This window comes from Malania oleifera, chromosome 2 (genome assembly GCF_029873635.1).
Source record: "Malania oleifera isolate guangnan ecotype guangnan chromosome 2, ASM2987363v1, whole genome shotgun sequence".
NCBI lineage: Eukaryota > Viridiplantae > Streptophyta > Magnoliopsida > Santalales > Ximeniaceae > Malania > Malania oleifera.
The window spans coordinates 42979342-42991626 of NC_080418.1; the positions used below are offsets into that span (position 1 = coordinate 42979342).

The following is a 12285-nucleotide window of genomic DNA, read 5'->3' on the forward strand; positions in this document are numbered from 1 at the left end:
TTTCTTGGTGGCAGGCAAGCTACAGAAGATTTTCCTACACATTCTTGCTTTAACCATTCAAAAATTGGTAACTGGTGGTATCAATTTGGCAGAAAGCTAGGTTTAAACTCTTAAAAAGCTACTTCAAGTGAGTTCCCTTTTGGCCTCCCAACTCCTCAGGCCTCTCTTCTTAGGCTCCCTTGTCAGCCCATTTTGCCTCCTCAGTACATGGGGCCCAAACGGCGTTTACCCTCATCAGGCCCTGGTCTGTTTTGGGACCTCTGCACTTGCTTGCCTGGAGCATCAGCTTGAAGCGACAGTACAGGAATACTTCAAGCAGCTTGAAAAGATTAGTGGGCAAGGTGTTTTGGAGTCCTCGAGTTCCGTGGAGGAAGAAGAAGACTGCCTGGCATTAATTCCAACCCCTAATACATGCATTATTGACTCACAGGACTGTCCCCACTCCTGTGACTTTGAGGAACCTAAAGGGCTGGACATTGGCAATGTTTGTTACAAGAAGCAGGTGCCTGACCGGATACTTCGCAAAGTGATGGTGGTTAATAAGACCATTGGATCTCTAGAAGGATTCGTAGGAAAGGCTCTGAGTTTATTTGAAGAGATAGAGAAAAGAGAAGACAGGGAAGGAAACTTACACTGAAATACTTGCAACTGTAGGAATAAGGATGCTAATAGGGAACTGATGTGACTGGAGTTTTTTGGTGAATTATGACAAGAATGGAGGGTTCTCAGACTTGGTGGAGGCTGGCAGCAGCCAGGGTGTATTCATGAACCTATGTTGAGTAAAATTTTATCCTGGAATGTGAGGGGTCTTAACAAAAAAAATCAAAAATATTTTTGATCAAGTTTTTCTCAAGGATTGGAGAGGAGATGTTGTTTGCCTTCGAGGAAACAAAAACTGATTCAATGAATAAATTTATGGCAACAGCTTATGGGGGTCATTAGAATTAGTGGTGGATTTCTCTTGGAGCTGTTGGAAAGGCAGGAGGCATTCTTAATTGAAGGATGATTTGGTGGAGCTGCTGGATCATGCCATAAATGCATTCTTGGCTTCCTGCCTTTTCATGAACATGGAGGATAACTTCAAGTGGAGTTTCACTGGGGTCTATGGTTCAGGCGATGGGTCATTGGTGGAGAGATCAATATGGTTTCTTATCCTTGTGATAGAAGCAGGAGGACCTCGGAGACTGCCAGTATAAAGGAGTTCCTTGATTTCATCAATGTGAGTGCATTGATCTTGCCCTCATTGTTGGCCCCTTCACACGGTTAAATTCCAGAGACTCATTTTTGAGGATTGATAGGTTTCTAATCTCCATAGACTAGTAAGATTTATTTTCCAGAGGTTACACAGAACCTGCTCCCAGAGCCCATTTAGGGTCACTTTCTTATTCTTCTTGAAACAGGAGGAGTTAAATAGGGGCCAAATCCTTTCCATTTTGAGAATATGTGGCTCAAGTGTAAAGATTTTGGTGATTAGGTAAAAGATAGAGCAGTCTGCTCTTCATTTTGAGGGGAAAGCAAGCTTTGTAGGTGCCCAAAATCGAAGGGGCTGAAGGAAAAATTGAAATGGTGGAACAAAAGTACTTTTGGTAATATTTTCATGAAAAACTGATCCTCAATGGCATTAGGGAGCTCGATGATGAGGAATTAAGCCGAGGCCTCAATACTGAAAGTAAGGCTAGAAGACTGTTGCTCAGGAAAGAGCTTGCTGACATTATAAACATGGAAGAAATCACTTGGAGACAAAAATCCAGTGCATTTTGGCTCAAGGAGGGGATTGAAACACCAGTCTCTTTCTACTGAATGGCAAATGCGCATACAGATTCAACTTGTCGACAAGAATCAATGTTGAGGGGGAAACTCTTGTTGTGGAGGATACCGAAAGGGGCATTTGTGATTTCTACAGGAATCTTTACGCCAAACCAGAGACTTGGAGGCCAACAGTTTAAGGCATCACTTTCACCACCCTTAATCCACAGGCAGTGGCTTGAAAGGCCCTTTGATGCAGAGGAAATTTATCAAGCCTTCAAGGACAGCAATGGAGATAAAGTGCCTGGCCTTGGTGATTTCCCTTTGGATTTTTTTGGAAATTGGGGCCTTCTAAAGCAAGACGTTGTCAATATTTTTGATGAATTCTACAGGACTGGCATATTTATGCGTAGCATCAACTCCACTTTTTCACCTAGATTCCCAAGAAAACAGGGGTTTTCATCATCAAGAACTTTGCCCAAGCAGCCTTGTGGGCAGCATCTATAAGATCCTATCAAGCTCCTCGCTGTGAAGCTTAGAATAACAATTCCAGAAGCTAATGGTCAGTATCAGCATGCGTTTGTTGCAGGCAGGAACATTATGGATGCAGCCCTGATTGCAGATGAAGGTGTGGATGCCTAGAGAAAAGGAAGGAAAATTGGAGTGGTGGGTAAAATTGACAGAGAGAAAGCATTTGATAATGTGAATCGGAACTTCCTCAATATTTTTGGAAGAATAGCTTTTGGGGCGTTCTGGTGAACATGGATCCAACAATGTATTACTACCCCAACCTTTTCAGTGCTCATTAACGGCTGCCATTTGGACTTTTTTCACTCTTCTAGAGGTCTAAAGCAAGGAGATCCTCTGTTCCCTCTTTTGTTTATCATGGTTAATGAAGTTTTGAGTCTTTTGCTTAAAAAAGCTACCAAAGGAGGGCTTCTCAAAGGTCTCGGTGTTACAGGAGTGTCTTGAATGTCTCCCATCTTCTTTTTGCGAATGACACCATCATTTTTTGTGAACAGGATCCTCAGCAAATCCTCAACATCAGTCACATTCTCCTCGGTTTTAAGCAGTTTCAAGTTTGAAGGTGAATTTGGGAAAAAGGGACATTATTCCAGTGGGGAGAAGCACTAGTGGGTCTCCCCTTGCGGGACTTTCAGGATGCAAACTGGGACGTATTTCCTATTACCTATTTTAGTCTTGCTCTTGGAGCCAAATTTTTCGAAAATAAAAGAGTTTGGGATGCCATCACTGAAAGATTTGAGAGGAGATTGGCTGATTGGAGAAAGAACTACCTCTCAAAAGCTGGGAGACTCATCCTCATCAAGTGCACCCTTTCTAATCTCCTGGTCTATTTTATTTCCCTATTTCCTATCCCTTGCCCAATTGCCATGGTTGGAAGGAATTCAAAGGAGATTCCTGTGGGTTAGCATGGGATAGGAATTCAAATATCATCTTGTTAAATGGGGGCAGATAAACAACCTATTAAAAAGGAGGCCTGGGGCTTCAATCTCTCTCTTCTTTCAACAAGGCCCTCCTTGGGAAATAGATATTCATGAAGGAGAAGGATCATTATTGGAGGGAAATCATCGCCTCTAAGTCTTGTCTTCACCATGATGGTTGGGCCACAATGGATGTGAGAAGTGCTTAGGAGTGGATGGATAAATTTTCTCCCATTTCTGTTTCCAAGTTGGGAATATTGACAATGTTTTCTTTTTGCATGATATTTGGTGTATCCAATCTCCTCTCAGCACTAAATCCTTTTTAATTTTCAGTTTGGCCTGCAAAAAAGATGCCTTAATCAGCAATCACCTTCAGTTTACAGGTCATGGGTTTTCTTAAAATGTTTCTTTGGTTAGAAATGCCTTTGATTGGAAAACTACCTCACAAAAATTTACGGTAGCTTTTACAAAACCCACTATCGAAACACTTTTAATGATCCCAAGTGGATCTTGGATGAAGATGATTGTTTTATGTTCAGATCCCATTACAAAATTCTCACTTCTTTGATCGCCATCAATAGCAATTTCCCATGGAAGCCTGTCTGGAAAACAGCTGCCCAACAAAGTTTTCTTTCTTTGCATGGGAGGCGACTCTAGGGAAGATTCTTACCATTGACAACCTGCCATAAAAGAGATCTTCCTTTTGTTGACAGGTGCTACTTGTTTGAATAATGCTGAATCATTCGAGCAAACCCTCTTGCATTGCTCCCAGACCAGACACTTTTGGAAGTTGGCTACTTCTCCAATCAGGCAACAGTGGGTTACGGCCTGAGTGGTGGAAGATGATGGGCTTGGAAAGGAATCCACTCAAGCAAGGTAAGGAGGAAACTTTGTTCCTCATTTCCATTGGTGTCTTTTGAGCTGTGTGGAGGGAAAGGAATAGGAGAGCTTTCAAAGGAACAAATTCCCCTGTTAATGATGTAAAGACCAATGGATTGCTGCTGCTAGTAGTTGGCATAGTGGTTTAGTTTTGAATGGCATTCATGTAGTGACCAACATTTTTTGACACCTTGCAGGATGATTTTCTTTCTGTTGTTGGTACCGGGTGGCATCCTCTTAATGCCCTTTACTGATAAAAAAAACTCCTTGGAATGTGGTACTAAAGGTTGAAATTCCTTTTCTATGTCAAAACTTGGTTGCTCCTGTACCTAAAAGTGGAAGCTCTTCTGTACTGGCTTGGTGAATGGAATTAGAGATATGACTGCTGGGAACATAGTGAAAGGAAAGACTATTTGTTGCAGCTTCATAGAGCTGTAAAAACATACAGTTAATGTGCTTAGCATAATTCCTTGCAAGATGATTTCAGTTTTGCAATGAATGATGGAATTAAAGATTATATACTGAAGGAGATTCAGATCATCAGAGACAGCTTCTTATGGAAATGAGCCTCAGTGCTAGAAACAGTTCCATTATCCATTTTTTTAACCTTTGGATATGACATTGCTATTTCTCCTTTTAAGTACCATTGTTGCCATTTAAATTCATTGTCACTGGATATTGTAATTGTAAATTTCCGTATCTGTTGCCATGTCAGTTTTTTAGGAGATTTCTAACGGTATTTTTTATCTTTGTTGAAAATGTAATTTCAGATGATGGCCTCCTATTCTGTATCTGATGCTGTTGCAACTTATTACTTGTATATGACCTATGTTCATCCATTCATTTTCTCCCTTGCAACGATAGTACCCATGCGACCAGATGAGGTTCTACGCAAAGGAAGTGGAACTCTTTGTGAAATGCTTCTGATGGTTCAGGTGGGTTCTTGCGATGTATTTTTTAACAGATTCCTGTTTCTTGATGATCTTGTTGATGCTTTTTTTTTTTGGGGGGGGGGGGGGGAGGGTTAACCATGATATTTCTTCATTTGTTCAGTGGATTACTTTGAATTTAAGCTTGTTTTTGTTTACAGGCATACATGGCTAATGTTATCTGTCCTAATAAACACCAATCTGATCAAGAGAAATTCTACAATAATCAACTCCTGGAAAGTGAGACATATATTGGTGGCCATGTTGAATGCCTTGAAAGTGGTGTTTTCAGATCTGATCTTCCAACTAGTTTTAAGCTTGATCCATCCGCCTATCAGGTAAGTTGGCTTCATCTGTTTCATCATCAATCACATTGACCTATAGTTTTTTGTTCTTTCAAAATGACCCATATAATTGGTAGAAATAATGGGCAGACTGGTATCTCTAAATTGTCTGCATCATAGCTTGAATAAATTTGCTCTTCACTAAAGGGTGATAAATAATGTCTGTGTATTGATGCATTTAGATCTAACAAGATTACAAGAAGCACTTAGTTTAATGTTTCTTTCTCTATCCGTTTGTTGGATTACGTAAGAAAATGTATTAAGAAAGAAATGAGCAATTGTAACCTGGGAGAGGACAAGAAATTTTCAAAAGTGAAAATAGAAAATGGAAAAAAATAAGGAAAGAAAACCTAGCAATTCTAAACAAAAACACCTCTCCTTAGTTCCGTTATAGTTAATGGAACACTGCATATTTTCTAGTTTATTCTGGATCGGACAGCCACAGTCCCTTCTTATCCATGGGCTCATGAGTTTTGATATTCTTCCCACCAGTGTTTTCAAATGCATACTTACGGTGCGCTTCAATGCGTTTTTATGTGAAAACTCCCAAATGAGCACGCCTTTTGCAGCTGGGCATATGCCTCGGCCAAATAATTGCTCCTTTCACACTTCACAGTTTAAGGTGCACGCATTTTGATCCCCCCATCAACCCTGTTTTCAAAAATATGAAAAAATATTTCTAAAAATAGAAAACACCAAATTAGGGTACGAATTCCCTTTGTTTGTGCAAGCTCCTTGGTCCCTCCTCAGTGAAGGCATCCCCTTGATGAAGATGAAGCCTCTCTTCGATAAAGCTCTGTTGATCTTCTCCAGCGAGACTACTCCAACACCGTTGTTTCTCTGGCAGACCATGATTCTCAATCTTCTCTCTCTCTGACAGACCAATTGATGTCTTTGATAATCCCTCTTGTCTGAATTCTTGACTACCTCTCTCTCTCTTTCTCTCATCTCTCTCAAAGCTCGAGTCTCAACAATCTCTCTCTCTAACATCTGGCATCGCTGTCTCTTGTCAGGTGTGATACTCCCAGTCTACAGATGAGCTGCTTCCCAAACCTTTTATGCGTCCTTGTTTGATTTCGACTAGGTGTGAATGCACGTGACTGCTTCATTATAGTCCATGGGCAGATGGCTGTCTCATTGTAATCCATAGGCATGCAGTTGGTTTATGTGTTTAGACCTTTAGACTTTTTTTTCCCATACTATTTTTAGTTTAAAAATTCAGATGACAAAACTTGTAATTTATTTTAATAAATCTCATGGTATATATAATTTTTTAATATTTTTAAAATAAAAAAATTAAATTCGCAAAATCTTTATGCTTCAATGCCTCGAGGCTTATGCCTCTCTCTGCCTGGGGTAAAATGCCTCACCTTATGCCTTCTCTTTATAAGGCACTGATTCCCACTAACCTCCTCGACAGGAGTGGTGAAATTCCATCCCTACACTTTTCTCACCTGCAGCTTTTCATCCAATCCATCCTCCGCAAAGATAGTAACACCCTCCAAACCTCAAGTGGAGAGAGTAGCACATAAGAAATGTCCTGAATTAAATAAGATGAATCATAAACATAGCCAAATTGTTCATGAACCTTATCAAAAAATGAACCACTATCAGACACAAAATCACTATCAAACTCTCTCTCATTTTCCAATGCATCACTCCATTTCTTTTTCTTGTCAATAAGGTGCTTTTTTTCCCCTTTATCTGAGCATATCCTTGAATATTCCTAAACTTGTGCAATATAAAACCTCCCATCTGTATTTCTTTTTAAAAACTTGCTCCTACAAATTAGAAGTCATTCCATTATTAACAAGAGTGTTTCTTGGGAATGGGTAGGGTTGTAACTTGCAAATAAGATGCTCTGCTGACAGTCCTTGGAAGTGTATTGCTTAATTGTTTTCATCTAATATCAGTAATGGGTCTCGGATTTGTTCTTGTGGAGACTCTTGAGTGGGAAATGTTGCACTTTTCGTCTCTTCTTAGCGCATAGTGGTGTCGTTGCTCCCTTCCTAGTGCGCCTATTACTTCGGATTTCCATTTTTTGTAGGCCTCTAAATGATAAAGAGATGAAGGAACTCTCTTCTTGGTTGTTGTTGGAGGGAGGTCATCTTTCAATTAGTGGCGACGGACGGGTATGGCATTTGGATTATTCAGGGGTCTATTCTTCTAGATCTTTCTTCCAGAATTTGATTAAAATTTATTTCTTTCCTCTTCATCGTGCTATCTGATAGCTAAAATCCCTTATAAGAAGGATTTTGTTTGATTGGTTATTCTCAACAGGGTTAAAACATCAACAAGCTATTGCAGAGTACGAGGCCTTTGAATATCTCCGGATGTTTGTATGTTGTGTTTAAAGGGGTATCTTTTTTGGATATTCGGCTAGATTGGAAGGCTGTCTTATTTTGATCATAGATTTTTTCCCCCCTCTTTTTCTAATGGATGGCTTATTCTCAGTTTTGTACATTCTTCTTCAAAGTAATATCTATCGGGTGAAAAACAAGAATGTTTTCTTATCTAGCCCCTCCTGCCCTGCAGTCTGACCAGTATATACCTTGCAGAATGGACCCTTTTGCACACCTTATCAACATTTAGTTTCACATTATTGCCCTCACACTTATGCTCTGTCTCTGTAGGCAAGCCTTTGCAAACTGGAACCATACTCGGATCACAAGCAGATTAATGCGCCTGCTCCATTGGAGAATTTCTGCAACTAGAAACTTCAAAAGGAAGTTCTCTAGACCCCTTATTGTCACTACTCCCACAGCCCCACTTTTCTTTCCAACACCACTTGACCCACCAGAAAGAAAATTATCGGATGCCCTTGACCCGTCTACACGCTTACACTTCTCCCCCACGCGTGCATCCTCAAATTTTGTTGCATGAATCTTCCTGTGAATAACACTGTTCCTTACATGAAATCGTCTCAGCAGCCACATGGCTGGAAATCTTCTTGATGCTTGCCACAGCTTGAAACCTCATGTCGGCATCCTTGGAACTGACTCCAAGTCTCTGGTTAGGAACATGGGCTTTCACATTAGAATCAGGATCATGAACCAAATCATTTGGATATTGGGGTTTTCTCTTAGTTCGGCCATTTTGGAACTTAATTCATTTACTACCAAAATATGCCAATCCCAAAACTGTTGTCCAACTGCCTGGTCCATTGGCACCCAACTTCATGGTATTCCAACCACACACACCACCACCCCCCCCCCCCTGCCCCCGGTGGGGCGGGGGGAGGGGGTGAATCCAGGCTGTTGGCGATGATTTTCTGCTGGCGATGTACGAACAGGCTGTTGCTCTGCCTGCATCACTCCCCAACATTGTTTACATACTTTGTTCTTGGTTTCACGAGTAAGCACTTTGCTGTAATCTATTGTACACAGAATTCTTGCACAAAATCTTGCCATCAATCCCCTTTCCACCCACCAGGAACAAACACTGAGAAATGTTTTCCCTTCCATCCCAGCTCCAGCTCCAAGAACTTCCACTTCTTCATTGGTCAAATTGCCGTTCCGCATCTGATGCTCCCTAATCTAACACGTAGAAATCCCGTTCCTAGCCTGCCAAAAACTGACAGCAATACATTCAAGAACCACTTGTTGCCACTGAAGAAATCCTCACTCACCAATTATGGGTTGGATTTTGCACAAGTACAAAAAAAAAATCACCCTTAAGTCCTTAACCACTTTATCCAATCTTGGATCAAAGGTCTTTCCTTCACTATCTTTAATATTCATGGGTTTCTCCAATGAATTGCAACTTTGTTCCCTTTTGGTATTTGAAAGCTTTTTCTCAAATGCAGAACATTAATTTTTCTAAACAAGTTATTTTCATAGATATGCGCTTACAAAATTCAAATAAATGAAAATTTGGCTGATTCATTCTATCTTTTTGGAGTCATGGGGGAGGCATTCAGCTAAGTACCTGGACAACTGGGCAGATTGTTAAGGCTTGATATGGATTGTGGGTCCACAACCTATCAACTTAAGCTTTTAGGTGAAGTAGTTATCTAACATGGTAGTAGAGCCATGGTTGCCAAGAGGTCCTGGGTTCTAGTCTTGTCTCAGTTTTTATTGTTTGTTTTTGAGAATTATCGTATTCCCTATGAACGGTGTTTTTTATTGTTTGTTTGTCTCCACTTGCACTGGGGCTGCACATGCGTGGGGGGATGGGTGGGTGTCACTTGTTAAGGCTTGATATACAATATACATTGTTGGTTGACAACCTAACAACTTTAAACTTCTAGGTAAAGTGATTGCTTAACATAGACTAAAGTTATTATCTCAGGAGAAGTCAACAGGATGAAATTCTTTAAAGATCAATTGATCACATTAATTTCCAATGCATAACAATGGTTATTTGTTTTTTCTTGAAGGCGGATTCATATTGTTAAAAAGTCTAAATCTAAATTGTGTCCGACAAAGCAAGGGTCATGCTACATATTTGAGAGAACTTTTCACAACAGGGTAGATGATATTTATGGCAATCTCATCCTCAGTAAATTTATAATTGCCATTGATCACATTCATTTCCAATGCATAACAATGGTTATTTTTATATTTTTTTTTTTCTTGAAGAGGGATTCATATTGTTAAAAAGTCTAAATCTAAATTGTGTCTAACAAAGCAAGGGTCATGCTACATATTTGAGAGAACTTTTTACAATAGGTAGATGACATTTATGGCAATGTTATTCTCAGTTAATTTATAATTGCTCCTCTTTGATTCTCTCTAAATGTGTAAAGAATTGTTTATTGATTCTTTGAAGATTATTTATAGTTTATAAACTTCATAAATCAAATTCTAAATTCTAGATATCTGGTTTTGTAGTTATATATAATTTTTAGCTATGGTTTTGAGAAAGTTCATATGTTATTTATTAAAATGTGGAAAAGAAAATTGAATATTCCACTCACATATGAAAAGGATTACATTCCCTTTATATAGATGATATTTCTCATCTAATTATTAGGGATATTTACAACCTATTGAAAATATAATATCCTGTTTAAAATGGAAGCAGTAAAATAGGAAATACTATCTATAGAATTGGGAAACATGCTACCCAAATCCTTGAGGATCGTGGAACCAAAAATAGCTAACAAGTCAATAGATTTGTTAGCTATAAATCTCCTAAAGATCAACCTCTAATAAAGGCTGATAGATATCTAATAATTCTAACTGATTTGTTAGCTGTGATTCTCCTAAAGATCAGGCTCTAATAAAGGCTGACAGATATCTAATAATTCTACACTCCCCCTCAAGTTGGGCTGTAAATATTGATTAGACCCAGTTTGGAACTCAGATCATCAAAATTCTTTCTGGCAGAACCTTGGTAAGGATATCGGTTGTTTGGAGACATTTAGGCACATACAACAACTTGATTATTCCTTCCTCTATTTTTTATTTTATGAAATGTCGATCAATCTCCATGTGTTTTGTTCTATCATGATGCACTGGGTTCTTTGCAATGCTGATGGCTGGCTGATTGTCACAGAACATCTTCATGGGTTCTTCACCTGAAATCTTTAATTCCTGTAAAAGCCTTCTTAGCCATATTCATTCTTAGATGCCATGTGCCATTGCCTTGAATTCAGCTTTTGCACTGCTTCTTGACACAACTAATTGCTTCTTACTTCGCCGTGTAACTAGGTTTCCTCACACATATGTACAGTACCTAGAAGTTGACCTTCGATCATGTATTGATCCTGCTCAATTTGCATCACTGAATACTTCAATAGCTCTTCTTTGATTCTTCTCAAAAAATAGTCCTTTACCTAGTGTTAGCTTCAGATATCACAGGATTTTATAAACTGCCTCCATATGTTCTTCATTGGGATTGTTCATGAATTGACGCACCATATTGACAGAGAAGCCAATATCAAGTCGGGTGTGAGACAAATATATAATTTTTCCAACTATTCTTTGATATCTGCTTTTATCCACTGGTGCACTGTCTTCCTTGGCTCCTAGTTTGGTTGTTAAATCCATAGGAGTATTTGCTGGCTTGCATCCGAGCATTGCAATCTCTTTCAATAGATCTAGAACATATTTCCTTTGGGAGACAAAGATTCCCTTCCTTGATCGTGCCACTTCCATGCCTAGGAAGTATTTGAGATTCCCAAGGTCCTTGATTTCGAATTCTTTAGCTATAAGACTTTTGAGACTACTCATTCCTCCTTATAATCTTTCGTTAGAATGATGTTGGCCAATTATACAATGAGGATAGAAATTTTTCCTTCAGGAGAGTATTTAACAAATAGTGTATGATTTGATTGACATTGAGAATAGCCATACCTCTTGACTACCTTTGTGAATCTCTCGAACCAGGTCTTTGGGGATTGCTTGAGCCCATTTAAAGATTTTTTGAGTTTGCAGACTTTGTTGTGTAGCTTGTGTCTCGAATCTAGGAGGAATTTCCATGTAGACTTCTTCAGCTAGGTCTCCATTGAGGAAGGCATTCTTGACATCTAGTTGGTGAAGAGGCCAATCTAAATTTGCTGCCAAAGATAAGAGGACCCGCACTGTATTTAACTTGGCTATAGGGGCAAATGTCTCTTCGTAGTTGATTCCATATGATTGAGTGAATCCCTTTGCTACTAGTCGAGCTTTGAATCAGTTAACACTTCCATCTTCATTGTATTTCACAGTGAATATCCATTTGCAATCTACTGGACATTTTTCAGTTGATAATTGTGTGATCTCCCATGTTCCATTCTTTTCTAGTGCACTGATTTCTTCCCAGACAGCATACTTCCATTCAGGTGCACTGAGAGCCTCTTGTATGTTATTAGGAACCTGGATTTTGTTGAGGTTGGCAACAAAAAATCTAAAATTCGATGACAGCTCCTGATATGACACAAAAGCGTATATTGGGTGTTTTGTGCATGATCTCACACCTTTTCTCACGACAATAGGACAATCACTATCATCATTACTTAAC

At 39.3% G+C, this 12285-nt stretch overlaps 1 protein-coding gene across 2 annotated transcripts in view; it reads left to right on the plus strand.

Moving 5' to 3' along the window:
• LOC131149281 (DNA polymerase epsilon catalytic subunit A-like) overlaps positions 1 to 12285 on the plus strand; it is a 152062-nt gene that overhangs the window by 42615 nt on the left and 97162 nt on the right. For both annotated transcript variants that reach the window (XR_009135188.1, XM_058099594.1), the window contains exons 12-13: positions 4838 to 5002; positions 5158 to 5334. Coding sequence is in view for 1 of the 2 variants with exons in the window: in XM_058099594.1 (XP_057955577.1) it covers positions 4838 to 5002; positions 5158 to 5334 (342 nt within the window). In the remaining variant the exon portion in view is untranslated. The remainder of the gene's footprint in view (positions 1 to 4837; positions 5003 to 5157; positions 5335 to 12285) is intronic.